Source organism: Barbus barbus (assembly GCF_936440315.1).
Source record: "Barbus barbus genome assembly, chromosome: 34".
Lineage (NCBI taxonomy): Eukaryota > Metazoa > Chordata > Actinopteri > Cypriniformes > Cyprinidae > Barbus > Barbus barbus.
Window position 1 is genome coordinate 10,441,306 of NC_136762.1, and position 26,351 is coordinate 10,467,656.

General features: G+C 35.0%; 2 protein-coding genes across 2 annotated transcripts; one reads left to right on the forward strand and one right to left on the reverse strand.

The window, feature by feature from the left end:
• Nucleotides 1-171: 171 nt before the first annotated feature.
• On the forward strand, nt 172-5,162 carry LOC306853914 (cytochrome P450 2M1-like). The gene is made up of 9 exons (XM_079391606.1): nt 172-477; nt 1,120-1,282; nt 1,381-1,530; nt 1,869-2,029; nt 2,534-2,710; nt 2,915-3,056; nt 3,125-3,312; nt 3,434-3,575; nt 4,881-5,162. The coding sequence occupies exons 1-9, from the start codon at nt 286-288 to the stop codon at nt 5,063-5,065; spliced, it is 1,500 nt and encodes a 499-aa protein (XP_079247732.1). The 5' UTR covers nt 172-285; the 3' UTR covers nt 5,066-5,162.
• LOC306853913 (gastric inhibitory polypeptide receptor-like) lies at nt 5,110-25,987 on the reverse strand. Its single transcript, XM_079391605.1, has 14 exons — nt 25,752-25,987; nt 17,586-17,745; nt 17,074-17,170; nt 16,613-16,720; nt 15,554-15,672; nt 13,993-14,099; nt 13,330-13,483; nt 11,331-11,490; nt 11,072-11,132; nt 10,898-10,967; nt 10,318-10,406; nt 9,524-9,662; nt 9,325-9,366; nt 5,110-7,827 (listed from the first exon to the last, which is right to left on the reverse strand). The coding sequence occupies exons 2-14, from the start codon at nt 17,640-17,642 to the stop codon at nt 7,474-7,476; spliced, it is 1,557 nt and encodes a 518-aa protein (XP_079247731.1). The 5' UTR covers nt 17,643-17,745; nt 25,752-25,987; the 3' UTR covers nt 5,110-7,473.
• Between the last annotated feature and the right edge of the window lie 364 nt (nt 25,988-26,351).

Below are 26,351 nucleotides of genomic sequence, written 5' to 3' on the forward strand. Positions count from 1 at the left end.
ATTCAAAATAAAACCTGTCAATTAGACAAGGGTTAACTGAAAAAAAACAACAACAAAAAAACAGGTATAACACTAGACATTCCGCCCCCCCCCACTTTTGAAATGATGGATACGCCCCTGAACACACCTATATTCATTGCATTACCTTTAGAAACACCGCCCAATTAAAACACTCCCACTTTTGTTTTGCAGAGACCTCATATTGTCATCAACCAAAAGCCAACCATCATTTTTGGTTCCTTACTGTGAATCGGTTTAAAAGAACAGTCGAGTGAAATGTGAAGGATGGATATATTGTTGGCATTGAAGACTAACGCAGTGTCTGTTGTCATGTCTGTCTTGGCTCTGTTATTGCTGTGGAAGATTCGAGGAAAGCAGAGCAGTTTTGAGCGGCTGCCTCCAGGACCTGCGCCTAAACCACTGCTGGGAAATTTATTTCAATTTAATATCAAGGAAGCCTACAAATATTATTTAGAGGTGAGTAGGTCTATTTAATACTAGAATTCAGTTATTTAAATCTGAGTATCGGCAGTTGCATATGCAGGTCAAGTTAATAACTATCCAATGATGTTAAAGGTTATCCATGTAACATGTTAATGAGGAACGTTTATGTTTAAAAGTGTACCATAGGCTTTGAAGAATAAGCAGTCAACGCATTTTCTCTGTTCTCACTGGGTTTGGACTGCATCTGTTTTTTTTATTTGAAATATTATATCACTGCCCCACCGTTACTAGGTGAGGGTAACCAATCTGGGATTTCTGAACTCTCTAGAGAAGTTTAAGGATGCAGTTACCTTCAAAGGGCTGACAGTATCAAAGATGATTTGTTTTCCACACACTGAATCACTGTCTTTAACACTAAATAACTTTATGCAATACCACTTTTAAGCATACAGTGTTTTATTTGCATTACTGTCCTACAAACAAAAACACCTTCAACCAACAATGCTCTAATACATTTATGACTGTATTAAAGCGAATGATATACCGTATTAACTATGTTTAAGGTTATTAGTCACCAATTTCTGAGATGATTTGACGTACATGTTATTTTAATAGTACATACAGTATAACATTGAAATGTCCCATATCAAACCCATAATACTCTTTGTACTTTAGCTGAGTAATAAGTATGGCTCGGTTGTCACCATCTGGTTGGGAAACACTCCCGTGGTGATCATTTCTGGATATCAAGCCCTAAAGGATACTATGATTGGTCTTGGTGAAGAATTCAGTGGCAGGGCCACCTATCCTCTGTTGATGAAGTCCACTTATGGATATGGTGAGGTCGCTTGATGCCTAATGTTTTACATGATTTATTTGAATATATATATTTTTTTTAATCTAAAAAGATCAAAAGTGCATTGTATCTGTGTGCAGGGGTGTTGTCCACAAGTGGACACCGTTGGAAGGAAATGCGCAGGTTCACTCTTATGACACTGAAGAATTTTGGAATGGGCCGCAGGAGCATCGAAGTACAAGTCAGGGAAGAGGCTGAGAATCTTGTTGAAATGTTTAAAAATTGTGAAGGTAAAATCACTTTTATATGAGCTTTTATTTAGATTATCAGATGAAACAAACTGCACACGTAAACTACAAAAGGATCTGATGCAGGATCATCCAGGATGCATGAGTAAAACACTAAAATCAAACATTCAGTGGTTGCATTGTTGAGAAAAAAACACATGGAACAAGTTCTTGCAACTTGTACAATAGGTTCATGAAGCAAAAGTGCCGTGTGTAGATCTAATATATTGTACAGTATGTTCAACTAAGTGAATGACTGATTAAAAGACCAGAACGTTGAGTTTTTACAACACTCTAAATGTTAGAAACTTGAGCTCTTTGCTATTCTTTTCTCCTTAAAGGCTCTGTATTCAGCCCAGCAGAAATGCTTATGAATGCTGTAAGCAATGTGATCTGCAGCATTGTCTTTGGGCATAGGTTTGAACTTGAGGATCCACAGTTTAAGTCTCTCCTTCGAACTGTAAATACTTACTTCAGTATTCTCAGTAGTCCTCTTGGACAGGTATTGAACACTAAAGATTTTTTTTACATATTTTTCAAGCATTACCATTCAGAAGTATCTTATGCTTAGCAAGGCTGCATTTTATTTGATTAAAAAATACTGTATTATTATCACAATTTAAAACAACTGTTTTAATGTAATTTTTAATATATTTTAAAATGTCATTTATTCCTGTGATGGCAAAGCTGAATTTTCAGCATCCATTATTTCAGTTTGTAGTGTCACACGATCCTTCAGAAATCATTCTAATATCCCGATTTGCTGCATTTCTTGTTATCAATGTTGAAAACAGATATGCTGCTTAATTTTTGTGTGGACACCATTTTCACAATCCTTTAGTGAATAGAAAGTTCAAAAGAACAGGGTTTATTTAAAATAGAAATCTTTTGTAACATTCTAAATGTCTTTAATATTACTTTTGATTGATTTAATGCATCCTTGCTAAATAAAAGTATTATAAAATAGAAGAGGACATACATTGATGTTTCTTTATTTTCTTCTCAGATCTATAATATATTCCCAAGGTTAGTCAGTCTTTTCCCCGGTAAACTCCATCAGCTGTTTAAAGACCTAGAAGAGGCCAGAGAGTATTGCAAGCGTGAGGCACAGGCTCGGATGGATATTCTGGATTCCTCGTGCCCACAGGACTTCATTGAGGCCTTTGTGTTAAAAATGAAAGAGGTAAATAATTCAGAGGAATTGCATTTAAAACAGTTCATATATAGCTATGGCCCTCAATACATTTACTTACACCATCTGGTGGTGAAACTATGACATGATGTCAATTCCAGATAACTTCCTTCATTTCATCAAGTTTTAGAATTGGTACATCCCAAATGTCAGTTTTATTATGAATAATATTCACCTTCATTCTTTTTTTTGCAGGAGAAAGACAAACCTAACACAGAATATAATTTTGGCAACTTGATTTCTGTAGTATGGAACATGTTCAGTGCCGGAACAGAAACCACTTCATCCACCGTCAGACACGCTTTGCTTCTGATGATGAAGCACCCAGACATTCAAGGTGAGATCTTCTCTTTTCAAGCATCAAGCAGAATCCAGAGTGTTTTTACTTTGACTTGTTCTGTACAGAGCGTGTTCAGAGGGAACTTGATGAGGTTGTAGGACAGGACCGTTGGCCCTCGGTAGAGGACAGACAAAACCTGCCGTATACAGATGCTGTAATCCACGAGATTCAACGCAATATGGATCTCGCCCCCATCGCTGTCCCGCACAAGATGATGTGTGACACTGAATACAATGGTTATGTCATTCCTAAGGTATTCTTCTTATGCATTTACTTGATCTTTATTAATTAATTGCATGCATTATTATTTGTATTATTTGTATCATGTATTATTATTTATGTCTGTCTATTTGTTATATGAACTTTTTTTCTAGGGGGTCATGGTTTTCCCACTGCTATCCTCCGTGCTTGTAGACCCGAAACTGTGGAAGAACCCAAATTGCTTTGATCCAGAGAACTTCCTGGATGCAGATGGCCGATTTCAGAAAAATGATGCATTTGTTGTATTTGGCATGGGTGTGTTTAGAACTTCATTGTGCATATTAGACCTTAAAAATGTTGTGCTTTATATGAAAACTAACCCTAAGGGGTGGGCAAAATACTGATAGAAATTTGACAACAGTAGAGATTTTCGACTATCATGTCTATCACAGCAAAGTCACGTTACATGCCCACGTGACTTTGCTGTGCTATTTGGTCATGAAAACTTTTTAAGCATTGCGGCTTAAAAACAAGTGAATTTAAGGAATTAAAACGCAATCAGCTGCGAAAGAGAACTCATTTTACTATATGCGCGCACTGTCAGAGAGGTGCAAGCACGTGAGCACGGGAGTTATTTTTGCCACTTTATAGGCCTTGAATGGTTAAATACACATTTTTATGTGTCAAAATGCCAGTATTTGCAAGTATCCTCATAAACATAGTGATGTAGATCTTAAGTGAAAGCAAACAGCTGAGAAGGAAAACACATATGTAACAGTATATTGGATATGGGCAGCTCTTAAAGTGACAGCAGGCTAATATTCCTGCTGTCTGACATTCATGTTAATCAAACAACAAAAGAGAGATCTCACTGAACTTTAAGAAATATATTTAATTTACACAGTGAAGAAGATGCAGTGTTTTTATACGTTCAGTTACTTTATACAATATATGTAACTTTTTAATTAGTTTCTTATTCTTATTTAATTGCTGCCTGTTGACTTGTCTTAAGTGAGCTTGAGGTTTTTTTTATTTAGGCTAGTATTAGTTTCTTTGTGATTTTTGACACTGGTGACAAGAATTATGAAATTTCTATGGTATCAAAAAATTTGATATCATAAAGACCTTTTTTAAAGCAAAAATAACTATATAGTGATATATATCATTACCGTGAGATAAAATTACTCATATCGTTATAGACCCTAGAAGCCCATTTTAGCCATGGAATTAAAAAAGATAATTGCAACTTTTTCTTGCAATCTGAGATAAAAGTCAGAATTGCAGAATAAAAACACAGAATTTTGTGAATTCTGACTTTTTCTTGCAATTCCAAGTTTACATCTCACAATTCTGTTTTTTGTTTCCAACACAGAATGAAAAAAAGCAAAGTAATTGTGACTTTTTGTCCCACAATTAATTTTTTTTTTTTTTTTTATGGAACAGGATTCCATAGAAAACTGAATAATGATGTTTGTCGCTGTTTTAATACTAGGACAAAAATAACCATGTTAAATCAGTTATTCCTTTAAAGGGCAAATCACAGACAATAAAATGGCTGATACATGGAGAATTATTTCTTCAAAAGATTTTTAAACCGACTTCTGTCTATTCTCTTGACAGGCAAGCGTGCGTGTCTCGGTGAGGCTTTGGCTCGTACAGAGCTCTTTATCTTCTTCACTTCCCTCCTTCAGCACTTCACCTTCAAAGCTACAGTGCCACCAGAGGAGCTCGAGACAACACCAACAAATTGCAGTTTTGGCCGTATGCCCCGCACCTATGAATGCTATGCCATTCCCAGGAAATAGAGGAACATGCCCACAAAATGAACAAAGAAAACATTCATCTTATTCTCATTTCAGTTTGATGCTTTAATGGAAATAAATATGTCCAAAATTAAATTATTGCACAAGTGTTTTTTTTGGCAAATACAACATTGATATTTAGTATACACGTTGCTGTCCTTAAGGAGTCTAGCTGGTTAACCCACTTTTAGCTGTGTGCGTGGATCTGAAACACAATATTAGGAGTCCTAACATGAAATCTTATCAAGTTTGTGGAATGTGTTGAATGACATAAATGACTATTTTAAACGTCAAACAACATTAGCACTTTTAACAACTTTTTAACATTTAAGTCGACACAGTGCTTTTATTTATTCACACTTAGGTGCCATTCACACAGAATTCATATTTGTATTTAAAAACACAAGATGCAGGGTAGTGCAACGAGAAGTCTACAGTCTACAGATACACTTATAATGTTAAAATAAGTATTTTTTCCCCTATTTCACTGCCCTGCATCTCACGTTTTAAACTCTGTTCTATGTGAAAAGTACCTTATTCTGTAATATGTAGATAATTACTGGACAAAACATGAGTGAAAGACGTGTGATAAATAACTATGTACTGTGTGTTTAACATCAGTGGTTTCATCAGATCTATACAAACCTTACCATATTACAACAATGATATCCTACCAATATGTTTGACAAATTCATGCATGACCACAAACTCTTAGCACCCGGTTAATGCCATTCAGCACTACAAATGAGATAAAAGATTTCTTCAGGAGACGATCACAACTCTACAACACATCTGTGCAGTTCTCACTACATCCACTAAGTGGCTTTAGTTGTCAACGGAGCCTTGGAATAACCTCAACCCTTTGTGAAACCACCTCCACTTGATGGATACAATTTAGATACAACATAATATATTGTCTAAATCACAGTGAAAGCTCAGGTACAATACAGATATCACTATTATTACTGCATTCTTCCATCCATGTTGACAGAAAAAGAATGTCCAGGTGAAGTAAAAAATAAAAAAGCGTACAGTGTAAGAATTGATCTCAGTCAAAAATGAAGGCATAATCTTCATAAAAATGTGGAAACAAACGGTTTCTATGTTTAATAGTGTTGTTACTGTTGCCTGTTAACTAAAATACCAAGTAATCCTCTTTAAACTCTATTGTCGACATACAGTTCACAGTTGGGTTCTGTCGTGGCACTAAATGAAAGGGGATTAGGCCATCGAATGGAATGCAGAAGCATACAAAAGGAATTAAGATTTCCTGCTGTGTAAGAGATCGCCTAGAGCACGCCGTCCTGGTTGAGAGGGTTACAGAAGAGCCATATAAAACCTTCATATTAGATATTTAACACCCCCAGAGGCGCAATATCAAATCAGGGTGAGGATGTGACAATGTCAGGGGAACTTAAGTCTAGCATTGATTTGCTATTCATGCCCCAAAAAAAAGTTAATTATTGGTGCTTATACGGTGTTTACATAAAGTCTCCCCAAAAATTATTTGGGCTCTTAAACTGCACAAAAAAAAAAAGAAACACTTTGCATTAAATAACAAAATATAATGCAAAATATAATACGATATACTTCCATTCAACATTTTTTCAAAGTTTCTTATCCTCACAGAGGCTGAATGTTTTATTCATAAATACAGTCAAAGCATTCAATTTGTAAAATATTAATCACAATTAAAATACCAGTTTCATATTTGAATAAATTTTAAAAAGTAATTTATTCCTGTGATGGTAAAGCTGAATTTTCAGCATCATTACTCCAGTCTTCACTGTCACGTCCTTCAGAAATCATTCTAATATCCAAATTTGGTGCTCATTTCTTATTATTATCTATGTTGAAATCTGTAGTTCTGCTTAATATTAGAAACTGTACTTTTTCAATATGCTATGATGAATAGAAAGTTCAAAAGATAAGTCTTTACTGTCACTTTTGATCAATTTAATGTATTCTTGCTGAATAAAAGTAGTAATTTCTTACAAATCTTACTGATCACAAATTCTTAAATGGTAGTGGATATGTGACTTAAGGGTCCAAAAACTTTTTGGGGTTAACATACTGATGGCTATATTTGGTGATTTTCCAGGCTAGGTAATGTTTGTGTGTCTTACCTGTAGACTTTAAACAGATAATCCTCATGCAATCAAAAATATAAATAACTTTGTGGTAAAGTAGGCAGTCTTTGAGTTGATCCACAATGTTGGCACATAACAGAATGAATCTAGTGTCCAAAATGAGGTATAGTGGTAAACAAGAAACACACAAATAAAGAGGGCTGCCAGGCATAATGTGAGAAACGTGATGTAGTAATATCTTTTTGATAGTTAAAAACAATGAGACAGTCCATGATATCTGGCTTTGTTTGTCCAATCAATGGGCAGCACAGTCCACATGGTTCAACAGTAGCTCTCGGAAAACATCACTGCTCCCTCTCCGGCACACTGGGGTAACGCTGGCACATCCAGCCCGTTCAGAACCTGCTTTCGGGCAGAGATGTAGCAGTAGGCCTTGCCTTTCTTTGCTCCGGGATGGTGGTGATGCTGAACAGCCGGTTGCGTGGCTGTGGGCGTTGGGTCTGAGGACAGTTGGCTGCCACTGTCCAGAGGGCAGTCTGGAGAGCAGGCTGGGTCGTGGTGACACCGAGGACCTGCACCTCCCTGCTGTGTGTTGCTACCTGTATTGCGTTGGTCCTCCAAAATGCTTATTCCCAATTTCCATCGCTGCCATTTCTTTTTGATTTCTGACTGTACCTAGAATCAAAGACATGATATTTACCAGGGTTATTATAAACTAAAATCATAATAAAACACATTCAATGCTTAAAATAAACATTAACTGAAATAAAATATTAAAACATTGAAACATTTTTCATTTAGTTTGTTGAAGTACTAAAATATCTAAAGCTAAAACTAATAATTAAAACTACATAGACAGATAGACTATTGTAATTTAAAATAACAGTTTTCTATAATTAATAAACTTTAAAATATAATTTATTTCTGTGATTCAAATTTGAACTTTCATCAGTCATCACTACAGCGATTTCTCCAGTCTTCAGTGTCACATGATCCTTCGGAAATATTTATTATTGAAAATAGCTGTGGCGCTTAAATTGTTTTTGGAACCTATGATACTTTTTCAGGACTCTTTGATTAATAAAAAGTATACAGCATTTATTCAAACTAGAAATATTTTCTAACAATAAAAGTCTTCACTATCAGTTTATATCAATTCAACACATCCTAGCTGCATAAAAATATGAATATATTTCATAAAAAAAGGAAAGAAAAATATACTGACCCCAAACTTTTGAACAGCACTGTATATTATTACAAAAGATTCTATTTTAAATAAATGCCGTTCTTTTAAATATTTTATTCACCAAAGAATCCTGAAAAAGTATTACAGGTTCCAAAATATATTATATATTATGCACAACAACTGTTTCCATCCTTGATAATAAATCAGCATATTAGAATGATTTCTGAAAGATCATGTGACACTGAAGACTGAAGCAATGGCAGTGTATATCTACATAATTCAAATTATGTTTAAAGGGGTCATATGATGCAAATTCAAGTTTTTCTTTCTCTTTGGAGTGTTACAAGCCAATTTTGCATAGATAAGATCGCTGAAGTTGCAAAAAACCAAAGAGATATTCTTTATCAAAGTTAAGACTCCCCTAAAATGGCTCATTCAAACACTCCCCCACATGTCTACGTAACGATGTGGAAATATTTGCTTAATGTGAGAGAGAGAGAGAGAGAGAGAGAGAGAGAGAGAGAGAGACAGGGTCACACACAGCACGTCAGCTGTCTTAAGCGTGGCTTGTGTACAAATACATACGAGCTTCATCACTGTGTCTCTGTTCCCCTCTCGGGTTTTAACTGATGGTAAAACTAAGGACATTATTATCTATCTTTACTTTTATTTTGAAAGCTGAAGCTCACGATTATGGTAAGGGGCGTTACATTTCCGACGAGTGCTTGTGGTGTTCGGCCAGTCACAATGGACTGTGCCAGTTGGCCAATCAGAGCAGACAGCGCTTGTCATTTGAGAGAGGCCTACAATAATGTACAGTATTTGAAAAATAATGTGTTTTTTGAACATTAAAGCATGTCAACATATTCTGTTACCCCAAATACACAAAATAATGATCTTTAAAAAAGCATCATATGACCCCTTTAAAATAATGTATATTTAAAAATAATTTAAATATACAAATATATACAATAGATTCCTCTTACCTCTTTATTGACAAAGCAGTATAATATGGCCACCAGAAAACCCTGTGGGGCAACAGGAACTATTATGTCAAAATGCATTAATCGTAAGGACATTCACAACATTCTAATAGTGCATGGTAAACAAAAAAGTAAGTACACTGTATGAACTAGGCCATGTTGTGACATGGTCCGCTGTCTCTCTAGATTCCCTTAGTTGTACCTGAAAAGAATTGAAGAAGAGTTCAAAGAACAGGTTGACATTGCGAAGCACGCCCTCAGTCTGTTCCTCTGTCATCACAGCAAACACCACCTCATGAATCCCTAACAGCGGGATGAGGGTCAGCGTGGACTTGGCTAACCTGAGGGACCAAGAATATTAAAGACTCAGATTATTCAAAACACAATCCACCTCAATTTCACCTCAAAATGTCATCATCTTTTCTTTGAATCCCAATTTAATATCAGGTGAAGGGTTTATTTGTTTTTAGAAAGAATGTATTTTTATATAAATTAATTTTTTCAGTAAAAATAAAAATAAAAATCTAAATCTTTTAGGGTTTTTAAAAGCTTTAAGGGAGATTTCACAGGCAGATTAAATGACAACAGTGAGGCACTGTGGTGAAGTCAAGAATCTAACTGGCCTCTATCATTGTTACCAATGTATTGTCAGATTTCAATCCACATTTTATTCCATTACGCATAAACAGGATATAAGCTTGAAGGCTAGAAATATAGTCTCTGGTGAGAAAAAAAAATTGCTCCTTAAAATGCATGCTACCCTCAAGGCTGACATTTGAAGAAGAGGATGAAAGATTTCCTTTAAAAACGGTTGAAACATCAAAAGCTTATTAGGGCACTTTATGTGACACATTTCCATTTTATGTAACACGGATGAATTCATACATAGACATTCTGCATACACCAATAGATTAAGTAAATCTGAAAAATAAACAGACTGATGATACTGATGAACATAATATAAAATTCATTTGTTGAAAACAGTCAAATTCTTACCTAAATTTATAATCTGTATATCTCATCTGATGTGCTTTTAATTTGGAGATGATGATCTGAATAATCCTTATAAATATGAAAAAGTTCACCTGCAAAACATGGTCATAATTCTTTTTAAATATAATAGTTACACTTAGAAAGTTCAGTGTAAAGACACACAAGACTTCTCATCCTGTGTAATGAAGGAAAATGCACAAATTATTCCAAGAGTGTGACGGATCGGCAGCCACAATCATCTGAGTGCACTAAAACAGTTCCTCAACACAATCCTCAAGAATGCTCCAGACTAATGAGTCATCCATGTATAATACATGAACGAGGGTATATTTAACTGGTTATTCATACGCTGCGTTCCAGACGACTCAGAACTTGGAATTCTCAAATCTCTCACTTGAACTTGAACTTGAAAAACATCCACTGGAACAAAGTCGGGGCAGATCCACATTTTCGTTCCATTGGTTGCTTTCAAGTGGAAGTGGGAGAATTCCATGTTCTGAGTTATCTGTAAGCATATGTGAGTGACTATCAATACAATCAGAGAACAAATTCAAATTTAAGACAAATTGAGGTAATAACTCACTAAAATCGCCAAAAGGATTGGCGTTCGGATGATCCACCAATATGCCATATTTTCGTTGATCTCCCAGCACCTTGAGAAATGTGTAGGCACATTTGTAATGCTTAAGCAAAACTGCTCTTAATCTTTAACCAAATGAAAGAAAACTGTTGCATCAAGACTTTCGGCACGTCTTACCTGGTGTTCTCATATAGGTAACGGACAACTATCCAAGGCACCACAAAGAGCACAGGTGTTCCTGTTAAAAAAAATAAAAGATAAAATACAAAACAGCACAAGATGAAAATATCTGATTATGAATACAGAAAATATCTGCATGTTTTTAAATATTTTACATGCTGATATTTCAAATTATAATATTTTAATTGATCAAGTTTTACTCTTTCATTTTCATGACAATTGTTCCAAAAAAAAAAGGAAAATGCAAATTACACACCCCAGCCGATGAAGAGGTATACACAGAAGTAGCTGTTCTCTGAGAAGACCATCAGCACCAGCAGGTTGTGAAGATATAGACCTTCTACCAGTAGCCAATAGTAGTTTGCGCCAACACAGTACTGCATCAGGACCTGAGCCACACGGCAGCCTGGCATCACCTGTGAGAGTTTAATGGAGGTTTACTCAAAGCTGGGGAGTAACTGATTACATGTAATCTGGATTGTGTAATCAGATTCCAAAAATCAAGAACTTGTAATTAGAGTATTTACATTTTATATTGCGCATAATCAGATTACAGTTACTTTTTATGGATTACATGATTACATGTTATTCACACAATGGCAGTAAATCATTCTTAATTTATTAAGAAAGCATCTCTCAAGCAATTAGATCTTAAAACGAAGGGATTCCCAAATGTTTTTTGACGTAGTATTTACTTGAAATATAGCTACTATTAAAATAATTTAACAACACATTTGCATGTTTACAGTTCAGTGTTGCTTAATGGTCACATTGACATGCATTTTATGATTGAATTGATTATTAGCTTTTTACTAGCACAAACGCCCTGCATTTCTCACATTAAGCCCAGTTTAGGAAACCCTGGTATAATGTAATGTTTAATGTATTTTAGTGGGTATTAATTTTTTTTTAATATATTTTCTTTCTCTTTGCTTTTTTATTTTATTTTATTTTTTTATTGTATGTCAATATAGTATGTTTAATGGTAAGTTTAAAACAAGTTAGATAAAAAGTAATCTAAAAGTAACTAATTTTTTTAATAACTTAGTTTTCATCATGTAATCTGTAATAAGTAACATACTACAATTTGTAAGTAATCTACCCAGCTCTGGGTTTACAATACCAAACCACGTAGTTTAATAGTTTTGTAGCAAGGGCATTTCCTCTGAGGAGGCAAAATTGGAAACAAGATGTCTCCGATTAAGCGATTGAAGTGTTTAGTTTTTCGGTGAAATAATGAATAAAGCAGTAGTCATTTACTCCCGACATCTGAGCCGATGAAGACGCAGAAGATTAACATTACTTTCATTTTGAAGGGAATGCGCCGATCCTGATCTGCCTAAATGCGTCTATGTTCGCGCAAATCATTCGTGATCCAGCTTTATCTACAGAAGAAGTGAGTATAACGGTTTTTATGAATCTTTGCAAATCACCTTTCCTAATAATGTGCTAGTTTGCCAGTTTTATGCTGAAGTTTAGTATGCTCCATAGATATATATACCTAGATGCCTCATTATCGACTGTTTCTATGGGCCGTGATACGTAAGCCATCCGCCATTTTTGGAACGGTCTGCGAATCTTTGAGCGCATTGACTGTGTGCTTCTACAACAGCAAGTTATACGCTTGTATATCTTTGAAAATTAATTGATTATTATGGTGAACGCGAGATGGTTGACGCATCAACATATCCGGATCGGTCGAATAGGGAATCTACACATATCTATGGTCTGCTCGTCACTCCACTGAAGAGAGGGGCGGAGTCAGCAAAGCTCACTGGGATTTAAAGAAACATGGACTAGATCAGCGTGCTGAAGACAGAGCTGATTTTGACAGGTTTAAAAAGGTGTTTTTTTACACTACCATTGAGAATTTTTACCAAAGTATGTTATAGACTTTTCATTAAGACATGGCATTAAGAATCATATCAACTTGTGTAAAATGGGCATCCGATGACCCCTTTAAAAAGTGTATAAATCACTTGTTTTTTTAAATGACACTGTCCAACAATGACACTAGTGTAAAAAGTTAAGACGAGAGGCAGTATCTCTCTTGCCTCCCCTGAGCTCATTTATTCAAACTGCAAAATGTTGTCAACATTAAGTGTAACTGGAACATGAATTTGCATTTGATTAAACAAAAATACTTTTGACTTTGCTTCTCATTTCAGAAAAGCACGCCATTGTATTTTTTGTGAAGTTTTGCAGAATACCCTCAAGTAATTGTGTGTAGGAGTCATCACTGTTTTTCTGTGTACCTGGTCACTCAGAACGATCGAAACATCTTTGTTGTCCCTGAACTCAGGAGCATCTTTCATGAGAAGCGCATCCCTCGTGAGGATGGACACAGCTCGCAGGATGAAAGAGGCAAACAGATTGGTGTGGATGTAATTACGTGTGCAACGGAGCTTCCTGCAATATTACAAAGACCACATTGAAACTGTAATTTTATTCATGGAGAGCTGAAACTGCAATTCTCCTGCTAAACTAATGACCTCATGTTAAAGTTTTAAAGCACAAAATGACTATACATCCTCAGGGAAATCACACATTCATTACTGCATGCTGCATACTTAGGGCTGCACAATTAATTGAGATGAAATCTTAATTATGATATGGACTTCATAATCAAACCTTAAGATTTAGTGAATGAATTAGTGAAAAAAAGTGAAAGTGACGTGACATATGGCCAAGTATGGTGACCCATACTCGGAATTCGTGCTCTGCATTTAACCCATCCAAAGTGCACACACACAGCAGTGAACACACACACCGTGAACACACACCCGGAGCAGTGTAGGCTAGGTATATTATGATATAATATGATTTTTGACCAACTCATTTAGACCTACTGTGATGATTATTTTTTTCTTCTGCATATTATTTTCTACTCGTCTTTATGAAGAAAAGCTGTCACTCACCTGAATATGAGAAGTATAACAAGGGCTAAAGACAAGCTGGCCAGGGATAGAGAGTAGCCAATTGTGTACATCACCCTGAAATAGGCCAAGATCATCATCTGATTCTCCTGTGAAGACAGCAAGCAAAAGAATACAGACATGAGTCATTTTAATTCATGTGACTACTCTGAAAGAAGAACCTTCTTAGACGTCTTGCGTGGGACATGAAGGCAAAGCTTCAGAGCCTCAAGAAATCCATTCTTAGAGACTTTCAGACATTTTTCTAACTCTGCCATACTGACAGCCATTGAAAGCCTCAGGCGAAGAGTAATGACAGCTTTATATTCATGGATCACACTAGCGAGTAATAGCCTATAACTCTGGAAAATAACTTTGCGAGCAGGAGATAAAGTCTGCTGTGCCAATAAGAAATGAGTGCAGAGCTCTGCAAATGACACTAGTGGGGCTGCTTTTCAAGCGCTTTGGTTCATGAAATTACAGAACTGCATAAATTCATGCAGCTTGTTTCATATTTTACATAAATTCTCTATACATCACAATCTAAATTGTTAACTTAATTTCTTGGTTTCTTTCAGTGAACATTTTTTTTATCGTTTTGAACAATGGCATGAACTTATGCCTGACAGGGCGCTGAAGATTTCAGATTTTAAGAAATGAGAATTGACTTTATATAATAATCTAGAAGGGCAGGAAGTTAAAATATGGAATTTTAATTTGAACTTGAACAACAGGAAGTGAAATTTACTGAACTGCAACTTGAATTCAACAAAGCCAAACAACTAATTTCAATGTTTTAACATAACATGAATAATTACATAATTAACGCGACTAATTATGTCTATTTATTTCACAATTTGTAGATGTGTTTATCAACTGATTAGTCATATTTCTCTAAACTAAGCTCTCTAAGGGTTAAAACAGCTAGCATAGTCGAAAACAAATCTTTATTTTACCATACAGTATAAAGGAGGTCTACCAAAAAATTGATAAAAATTGACTTTATTTGTCATATCCTTTTTTTTAAATTTTAAAAGGAAATTAATACTTTTATTCAACATTATGCTTTAAATTGATAAAAAGTGAGAGTAAATACATTTATAAGATTTCTACTTCAAACAAATGTTGTTCTTTTGATCTTTCTACTCTTTTTAAAAAATCCTGAAAAAATATATTATGATTTCCGCACAAATATATTAAGCAGAACAACTGTTTTCAACACTGATAATAATACAGCATGTTTCTTAAGCAGCAAATCAGCATATTAATATGATTTCTGAAGGATCACGTGACACTGACAGGAATAAATTTAATTTTAAAACATATTAATAAAGAAAACTATTTCAGATTGCAATTATATTTCACAATATTACTGTTTTTGGTGAACAGAAAAAAATGTTTTGAAAACATTGAAAAATTAAAATATTACATACAGAGAAGAAAAATGCAATCTGCTAAAATATACTAGTGGTCTTCAGGACCACTGATAAACCATATACACACTCATTTTAGGTTTCTTTCTCATTTTACACACCATTTAATGCTCTGTTTGGGGTCCTTTTACCTGATTCTCCTCGTTGTCATCTGCATTGCATTGTGAGTGGTCTCTCCATGTGCGGCTGTCGTTGACGGTGAGCCAATGTCCATCTGGACCACATTCCCGCGACACAAACCCATTACGCACTACAAAGGGCAGTAACAGACAACAGCTCTTTGAGTTACTGCTTTCAAACATGTCTAATATTTGAGAGTCCACTATGAACCTTTTTATTAATTCAGTGCTGAATGAGCAGAGTCACATAAATTATAACCAACAGCATAATTCATAATGTGTTAACAAAAACACCATTATTGCTCATTCTTATGGTTAGCATGTTCTAAAAGAATGCAACACTCTCTGAAAAAAGTTCAAAACTGTCACTGAAGCAGTACCCATTCAAAATATTAATACTAAAAGTACTGTATTTGGTACTACTAATGCTAATACCAAAATACTACTATGCACACTTTAGGTACAAATATGTACCTATAATATGTACCATTTAGGGGTAAATAAGGTACAAATATGTACCTTTTAGCTTTTTTACCTTAGGGTACCACCTCAGTTTGTACCTTTTTTTCTGAGGGTGTTTACCTGGTTTTTACCTGGCAGAATATAAAATGCCAATAAGTCAGAACAGCTTAGAAACTGCATATAAATGTCCTGACACCCACTTACAACACTCTAGGATTATTCTAACAGGTTTTGCATGATTCATACAGAAAATCCCATAATTCGATTTAACATAAGCATGAATTTAAGATAAACAAAGGTTTGAAAATTCTGGCATAATTTATTCACCTTCAAGTTCGGCTCCCACTGACTTCCATTGCATTTTTGTCATACAATGAAAGTCAAGGGAAACCAAAACTGTTTAGTTACAACATTTTTCAAAATATCATCTTTTACGTTTCACGCAAGTAAATCTAAGTTTGGAATGTCACAAGAGTGAGTGATGCCAAAATGTTTGGGTAGACTATTTCTTTAAGCTTTAAGATGTGATGAAATTAGTGAACTGCATGAAATGTGTAAAACATATTTTTATTTTTCCATGTCAATAGGCACTATTCTTGGCAGCCATACCTTGATCATACCAAGGCAGATACCAGGGACACGGCACTTTCACAGTTGTGTTGGGAACTCCATCTGTCCAACAAGCGTACATATCAAACATGCTTTTGCAAAACAAACCTAATGGAGAAAATAGACAATGTGAATATGACACTGATCCACACAGGTTCAATACTTCTATATACTCTTGTCAGAGCTTACATTATATATGAAATTGTATATCTAATTGTCAAATTCCATGTTAGAAGTGTAACGTTATCCTTATTGACACTCGTTAGGCAAGCTAGATTTATATTGCGAGAAAGATTCATGACAAACATTTAGAGTGGTTAGTGAAACGTTCCTCACTGTGTGTTTACGTCTCTTCATAGACATAGTAAATCTCAACTAGCAGTTTTCCTATGTTGATATAGAAACACACACACACACACACACACACACACACACACAGATGGGATGAACTAAAAGCCTACCCGAGGGGGTGGGTTGTGAGCTTATCTTCATGATGCACTCGTTCCGATACCTGTTCCATTCCTGCACTGTGTCCTTCACCGTCTTCCCACTCACACTCTGAAAGACAGATATGACACCAGGATACATCTATCTCAAAATGAAAGCAAAATTGCCCTTATTTACTGCTTTGATACATGCTTCTGATCATATTGTCCAAAATTCATCACCCTGCATGCAAGAAATTCTGACAAAGAAAAAATGGCTCTTTAAAGAACTGTTCACTGAAAGTTTCTTTGATGAACCCAAAAATGGTTGTTAAGGCATCGCTGCAAAAACATTCTTCTGCAACCTTTTTTGTTTATTACAATGAAAGACTGAAACCTTCAAGTTCAAAAATGACACAAAATCACTATAAAAGTAACATAAGTAATAGGTATTGCAGGTCATATGAGATCTTTATGTAAGCACACACACACACACACACACACAGACTTGCTGTCTTTTGCTGTACAATGTATATGTTGATCAATACCTCAGCTCTGCACAAGACTGCTAGAGTGAGGAGGAAGATGGTGGAGGTGCTCTCCATCACTGAGACAGGTACCAGGGGCCATACATCTTAAAGCTGGGCCTTCGTCCAACTAGAACCAGGGAAGGCCATTCTTTCAGACCTACGTGCCACCAGCTGCACCCTTCAGGATCAAAACACAGCAGAGAATACTAAGGTAAACACAGCTTGAAAAGAATTAACAACCAGATGGCTCCAAGCTCTTGAAACGGCAGTCTCTGTCTGCCTATACTTTATGTGGCCTTAATAAATCTTCTGCAATAAAACATTACACATGAAAGTTGTTGTCCATCCGACCCACACCTGCATTAACTTGACATAAAGATTTGTCACTTTTTTCCTTAGACATGTACATTCTTTACATAATCCAAAAAGCATTTTGTGAGCCACTTCAGAAACACCTGACCTGCCATTTCGGACGAGAATTTCGGATTCAGTGAGCAAAGACCTTAATTCAACTCAATATTTATAAACATTAGTTATTTAATAACACTGATAAACGCAATCTTGAACAAATCTAATTTTCATACGTTTTTTTGTTATTTAAGCATTTTAAGATTATATAATTTATGTACAATTTAAAAACAGCATAAAATATCAGACATTTATGAGCAATAATATTTTTTATATTATTAATTTTCAGACAATCTCTAAAATCAGTGAAATATGACAATGCGCAAACCAGAAGAACTAAATACACAGAGACAATCCCTTGAAATTCACAAAATACAGTGGATTAGAACATGAATTATGGATCACATAAAAGATTAGTAGTTTCTCTAAAAATAAATATGGCCTATGTCAAAATTGGGAGACTGAGCCCTTTAGCAGACACCAAAATCCAGACACTTCTGCTAAATCTCAGCTCAATCGATCATGGTTCAAAGAGGAAGGTCATTTGAGTATCTTTCCTGAGAAACAGTTGACTGAAGTCTCTTCAAGCGTGCTCAAAAGGAGGAAACCATATGCTTAATCGAGATGATGTAAATAAAGGAGTGTCCTGCTAAATCATGTATGATCAGGTTTGTGTTGAATAATTTAGTTGGTTTTGTGTTAAACAGGCTGGAAAGTGCTGAGGGTATAAACAAACCCACACGGTGGACTTAAAGAAGCAAATTCAGGAAGAAGACACCCATGTAATCACTCTAATCACAGTGTTAGGGGAATATAAACAGAGTTTACTTCTTCCTCTTAAACTTCACCTGTAATTTCAATAATTCAATAAAAAGGGCAAAACTTTGACCTTGATCACAGTCTGTAAAGTCTTAATGCTTGAGTTGATAATTAAGATTATATAATTAGTTATGTAGTTGGTTATATAAACATGAAAACTGGTATTATTTCCCTACAATGAAGTAGTTTTGAACTGGTTTTGTTTCAGTACCCAAATTTAGCTCCCACATTATTAAAAAGCAAAATCAAATATTGAAATTTATTATACACATCTTTATACAAAGCTATTTGCATCACATTAACAGAATAGATTAAAACAGACAAGTTTAATATTTAAATGTCTCCAAAATTTCAATAGTGTCATGCTTTTTGCTTATTGTTTCTGGCATAATTCATGATTAACTTTTTTTGGGGGGGATTTTTTTTTTTGATGATGATGATGATGATTAGGGCCAAGTGAGAGATGAATTTGTGCCAAAATACAGTAATATCAACAACTTAAGGGAAGTGTTTTCTCCTCCCTACTAAATTTGTCAGATTTTGCCTTATTCTTCATTTCAATTTAATTGCATTTAGCATTGTTTTCTCCAGTCATCTATGACCCTAGGACTAGATGTATGAGACAGCATTCTGAACATATGTCATCAGCCTTTATTTATGTAATGATTGTGTTGTCATGCCACCATTAACGTTCTGGGCACATTTTTTAACAAATAATTTTGGGGGGTGCTGCATGACTCTTAGATAGAGTTATGCAACAAATTAGCAATGAAGGCCAGAAACCAATTCTGCAATGTTTATATTGCATCACCTTTAAAAGTTCTTTTGATTAATTCATCAAGTATACTTAACCCAGGATATCCATTTGTGCCCCAGCCAAAAATATAATTACACCAAACCCTGGACACAGTCAAATGACTTTAAATCACATCAGTTTGCCAACCCTTATGGCACACCAACCGACATTTCACAAGCAACCATTTAAGGATAAGAAAAGAGGTCATTAGACAAAACATCTCTTAAATGCAAGAGCATTCGCCTGCCAGTTAAGCTGGCAAGTGTGTTTTATTCCAGGCATATCAGTTTCCATAAGACAATCAACAGAGCAACACTGCTCAGGCACAACATCACAGAGCTGCTGGAAAACAGTCTTAATTTTGGTCAGACAAATCAACTAGGCCCACTGATTAACTGTACATCACAATATGAAAAAAATAACAGAGAATGTAAGTAAACAGTGTAGTCATTTATCAAATAAAAAGTAACTTAGTTCATTATTAATTTACTTACAGTTCACTTAATACAGGCACAATCCTCCTGGAGTAACCTGGAGTAAAGTTTCTTAGTCAAAGTCTCAATGATGATATCTCATGACGCCTTGTGGGATTTAAACCAGCAACCATCAGGTTACCAGCCCTGAATCATATTCCACCCCACTTACATTACCGTTCACAAGTTTGGTTGTCTTTCACATTTTTTTATGCTTTTGAAAATCTCGTATGCTCACCACGGATGCATTTATTTGATCAAAATAAATAAAAAAGGTGATTTTCTTCTAAAATTATTATTTTTCTTAGGCTCCTATGTTTATCTTCAGTTATTTCACTTTAACGTGAATGAAAAGAACCTATTCATTGCCATTAAAGTGAAATTACTGAACACACACAAAGTAGTGTGATAAAAATGCTCATTTTAGAAGAACATTTCAAACGGCACTTAGAGGTTTTTGCATCTGTACTCGTCATATGCTAATTTACTGCTCAAGAAACATTTATTATTAAAATATATAAAACAGTAGTGCTACTTAATATTTCTGAAGAAACTGATTTTTCAGGATTATTTGATGAAATGGTTTCAAAGAACCAAATTTATTTGAAAAAAAATTCACTTTTGATCAACTGAATGCATGCAAATAAAAATATTAATTTATTTTAAAAAGTCTTATTGATGCAAACTTTTAAACCGTTTATGACTACATTTTGTCTGTAAAATAATGACTTCTGTACAGACAGAAATTCCACCATGAAGTTGTGACATCATGTATTTCATATCAATTAGACATAATCTGCAATAAGGACCAGACTTTGTCTAATTATGCAAAAATATTATTAATATAACCATAGGAATTTATTTTTTTTTCTTACTCAATTCTCGTGTGTTTCTGCAAACAATCAATGCAAGTTAAGGAAAGCATCTTGATTTTTCACATTACTTGAAATTCAACCCAAACTGAATTTGGGATTGGCGACTTATAAGAGGTCTGCCCTTCACTTAAAGCTCTGGCAGAAATAGAAAATGAAAAGAGAGTTTTGTTGGTTTTTTCTCCCCAGAGTAATAGCGTATATCCTGCACTCAGAGACCTTCACACACTAACAGTGTGTCTGATAAGTGCAACACCAACTAAACCTTAAAAGCAGCAACAACATTAGTGAGCCAGATTAGCTACGGCTATATACTTGTTTACACAACTCACAGGCTGCCTGCAGTCTGACCTCAAATGCACCACCATTTATTACTCATGTAAGTAGACAACGTATCCTACTGTGGCATCTATCTACGCACTTTTTAAAGGAGTAGTTCACCCAAAAATGAAAATTTGCAGAAAATATACTCGCCCTTAAACCCTCCGAGATGTAGATGAGTTTGTTTCTTCATCAGAACAGATATGAAAATTTTTTGCATTACATCACTTGCTCACCAGTGGATCATCTGCAGTGAATGGGTGCCGTCAGAATTAGAGATACATTTCCTCAAATCTGATGAAGAAACAAACTCGTCTACATCTTGGATGGCCTGAGAGTGAGTTCAGCAAATTTTTCTTTTTGGGTGAACTATTACATCAGGCTTGCACTATCAATTGTCCAGCATCATATTTCTGCCATTTTCTAATGTGAACAAATAAAGAATACGTCAAAGTTCACAGGGGTTTTGCAAAAAGGCATTTTTGCCAGAACTGTAGCTCACCCAGCACAGAATTGTGCTTTAAACCCCTAGATAGTTTGATTTAGATGTTGCTTTGTTAGTTTGACAAGCCAAATATAATTCATATAAATCATCAAAGGTCTGTATTGTGTTTGATGGGTGAGTGTTGTTCTCCGCTCAGAGAATTGGAATGCAGAATGTGCATGTTTGGAGATCTATTAAAGCACTGAAAGCCAGGACCTCCTTGTATTAAATTTAATGGCATACACTCTCTGTTCAAAGCAGTGTGTTTAACATTCCTCTACTACATCTTTCATAGTGATCTATGAACATTAAAAATGGTTTCCTAAAACCAGTCCCAAAGTTCGAAGGGTCAAAAAGTAAAAACGTGGATATTCCATTAGCCGTATCAGATTATTTATATCTACAGGACTGTAATGCATCCTCTGTGAGCTTATATACAGTCTAGCCTTTGTTTGGAGAGTGATTCAGAAATATTCCAAATCAAATCAATGTTATTTTTAAGGCTGGAACTGACAGTAAGTTCCACAAGAATATAAGTTTGGTAACAGTTTAGTAGGGACCAATTCTCACTATTAAGTTGCTTATTAACATGACGATTAATAATATAATGGCTGTTTATTATTATATTCTCCATGACCATATTCTACATCCCTAAATTTAATAACTACCTTACTAACTATTAATAAGCGGCAAATTATGAGTTTATTAAGTCATAGTTAATGGTTTGTTAATAGCAAAAATTGGACCTTAAAATAAAGTATGACCAATAGTTTAGAATATTGACTGTTTTTAGGAAGCCAAAACCATGTAGAAGAATTCTGTGAGCATAATAAGCATAATAAGCAAAATAACCATATAGTGAAACCATATTTTGCTAGAAAACAATGTATCTGATCTAATCTCATGAGAAAACACAACCCATTTTACATTTGAACATTTCATTGGTACATTCTCAAACCTAACTTTTAGTGGGAAGTAAGAATATTGCATAAAAACGTTTGACTGAAATCATACAAATTCATAAGAAGTCACCATCAATTGCCAAAATGTAAAATAGTTATGAACGGCCATGAGAGTGTGTTGGTGAGAACATAATAGTAACTCCCAAAGGTCCAAGTCCTCTATCTAAGATCTTACGTGCCTCTTTTTTTACATCACAATTTGATTTATGCTCCTAAAATTTCTAAATAATAGATTTCCTATTACAATCCAGTCTGTAATACTGCTTTACAAAGGCAAAACACTGATACAAAGAAAATGACTTCAAATTCTTTCTTTTTTATCCACTTTTACTCTGAATCGGCATTTTGCCTTAGTTGAGCAGAAATCTCCATCTCACAAAATGTCCACGTCACTTTTAACTACAAAAACTACACCTTTACTTTCATGTCACTCATTTTTAATGAGAAAAACATGAGTTGAATTCCTTTCTGGTACATTTCTCCAAAATAGTATTTGGGGACATTCAGTGAACCGTGAAACACTGCAATATTCACCCAACATTCAACCCACCACACTGCACATCTACTCTCTGGCAACATGTGTTTCAAAACAATCATTAACACATCATCTGAAAATAGACAGTAGTTAGTTTCTATTTCTGGTAAAAGCAAATGCAAGATACTCCTGAGACCCACAGCTGTAGGAACATTATAGTTCTTGTGGTCAGGATCAGCCTGGCATATCCCAAAGTAGTGAAATACAAAACAAGATGATCAAAATAGCACTGTACGATCCAGGAATAAATCAAACACTGATGCCGGTATACAACAAGAAGGCCGTGAACATAAATATTTAAAGACAACCAAAAAAAGTAAGGGGTGTAAAACCCTTTGGCACTTGAAAACAGGGTGCATAATCAAATAGGACAGTGCTTTCTTCAGGTCTTAGGGCATATTTCTGTCTTTCCGGGACAGAATCCTATCCTTTTCCTGCAACAGACAATTCTGCAAGCTAAATCACGGATACTGTTTCTTTCATAGCATCTGTAATTGTTTCCTCTAAGCATTTTAAATCAAGCACGTAAAACTGGCAGGCAAAACTACTGTATGCACGCCCTAGTGAACAACCAGTGATGATTTGAGAGACTAAACTCTTGACTGTGTCATCATAAAGGACTCAAGGATTTTATTAGCTGCTTTCACTTTAAAGCAGAAAGCGTTCACATGAACACACACACGGTCCTATTAACTATAATGATTATGATGAAGTGGTGAAAAACATTAGCACTGTGTATTTTTCTGCCCCTGTTGTGATGCCAAGGCCATCTCCTTTTAACACTCAGCTCATATAAATGGGTTCATATTTGCACACAAACAGTGCCAGGAATTACTTCAGTAGGAGAGGAGATTATATTATTAACATGAAGCATACAAAGTTTCTTTTTCAAATCAATAAAGCTGAGTTAGCTTGTTTATAAATATCTCAGACTTTCAGCAAATCATAATTTCCCTCCTCAGTTTTGCAATTAGTGCATTGTGCTTATATAGTATTATTTCTTGTTACTAACCTAATAATAAAGTGCCACATTAAATCACAATTTATTTTCGGTCACTCATATAAACTTGTTATAATTCACACATTAAATTCATATTTTGAAAATATTGTAAAAATGGTAAGCATAATATTTAAATACAAAAACTTAGGCATATATTATTTTTCTATAGAACTGTATGGTGATTAATTCTGTACATATTTTGTACAATAAAAGTGATTAAGTTCAGTATCTCTGATTTTTCAGTTAATTACATATAAATAGTTAGTGAGGGGAAACAGATAGCAGCATTTTCTGAGAAACAGCCTAGAATAGGAATAACTGTCATGCATAAGCCCAAAATGCCAGTAATAATGTAATTAAATACTAAAGAGGAAGAAGGTAATCTGATTCCTTTGTGCTTTTTTTATTCTTTATTTTTTTATTTAGTGACTGCCTATCACATTACAATATAGATCAATTCTAACCCTGATCATGCTCCTCTATAACTTAAAAATAGCCTCACAAACATCAACAACAATGCATTTCACTAGGCTATTTAAAAGATTTCAGACCTTATAAAATGGCAAGTTGTGTAGGTCATTTATAGTGTTGACATTTTAATGGCATATTTTACTGTAATAACACAAGTCTGTCTGCCTCAGCTTTTCAGGGTTATCAAAAACCACTGTGCAGTTTGAGATTGCACTAAATATTACCATTGTGAAAATTTGAGAAGGTGATTATATTTCTATTTAGGCTACCACACACTATGGTCCATCGTTTCCTTGACATATTACACGCGTACTAAAATACACTTTAAATATCCTGTCATAGGATAGAACCGGCTAGACAGTAGCCTAAGAGAGAAGTCTTGAACTCCGCTGTTGAGACATGTTGTGTTTTCTCAAGACTATCCCACTTGCTGTCCTTTCATCGGCACGCCATTAATTAATTTCAAGCTCTGTGAAACAACGAGTTCAATAATGCGCGCAACGTTTAATTTACATAAAGCTATAAAAATAAATATATTAATAACAAATGCAGCCTAAACACCATTTAAAAGGCTGCGCGTGACTAACAACTCCCTTTAGCCGCGACTTAACACATATTAGGCTGTATAAACATCTTTGATTATGCATATAACAATTTCAAACATACTTGCATATTAAGTCTGTTTCTATTAGCTGAGATGTTATTTATTGGTTTCCATCGAGATCAAGAGCACATTTAGTCAAAACGCCAAGCAACGCAAGATCTTCTGAGATTAGGCTATTAATAGCCTAATTCATACTAAATACCACAACACATACATGAAGCATATGGACAACCTAAATATTTGTTTGGTTATGAACCATATGCATGACAGCATGAGAAATTCAATTTAGCCTACCCATATGAAGAGATTATCATATTTTCACTTAGGTGAAAATCTGCATCGAATTAAATAGCTGCACGCATATAACAGGTATAGTGTATAGACACACATAACAAATCAGAATTTCACTTATATATTAAATATTCACCGTCCTACCTACCGTTCAGAGTAACATGTTCTTAAGTAGCAAGAAATGTCCTGTGAATTCCTTTGGTCGTGTTGAAAGGTGCTGTAAGCCGATCTAATTTCCTCAGTAAATGAGAAAAGTTGTTTCGCTCGGCTTCTCGGTTAAATGAATCATTCTGTAAGTCCAAAGTCAGAAGAAATGAATCCGCGCTTCCACACGTCTGTGAGCGCGCACAACAGAGCGCGTGGACGCGCGTCACCTTAAAAACTGGATGAGACAGAAGGATGTTCTTGTCCTTTAAAGGGGCAGGAGCCAAAATCGCGTCACACTTCACGAGAATTGACCTGGAACCTTTATTTTACACCATAAACTAAATCGATAACTCCTGGGAAATTAAACCGAATTAATGAAATTAAAAAAAATAAATGAAACAAAGACAATGGATAAAAAATGCGTGGGCTGGAAAATGTTGTTGGTGTTGAAATGTTTGTTTGCATTGTTATAAAACTTTCCTCACATGGGCTGAGCCCATTCTTGTCCATCATACCAAAACTAGGTCATCATCTATCATCAGCTATCAATAGCAGCATTACCATTCTGCCATTTCCAAAACAAAGCAGCAACAATATTATT

Bases quoted from the DNA above. Each gene is read 5' to 3' on its own strand.
- LOC306853913 (XM_079391605.1), bottom strand. From the start codon at position 17,642: ATGGAGAGCACCTCCACCATCTTCCTCCTCACTCTAGCAGTCTTGTGC. The intron at 11,133-11,330 runs GTGTGTAATTTG...TTTTTTTAACAG, and splicing joins ATACCTCTTCATCGGCTGGG to GAACACCTGTGCTCTTTGTG. The intron at 9,663-10,317 runs GTAAGAATTTGA...TTGGTCCCTCAG, and splicing joins TATACAGATTATAAATTTAG to GTTAGCCAAGTCCACGCTGA.
- LOC306853914 (XM_079391606.1), top strand. From the start codon at position 286: ATGGATATATTGTTGGCATTGAAGACTAACGCAGTGTCTGTTGTCATG. The intron at 478-1,119 runs GTGAGTAGGTCT...TTTGTACTTTAG, and splicing joins CCTACAAATATTATTTAGAG to CTGAGTAATAAGTATGGCTC. The intron at 3,576-4,880 runs GTGTGTTTAGAA...TTCTCTTGACAG, and splicing joins ATTTGTTGTATTTGGCATGG to GCAAGCGTGCGTGTCTCGGT.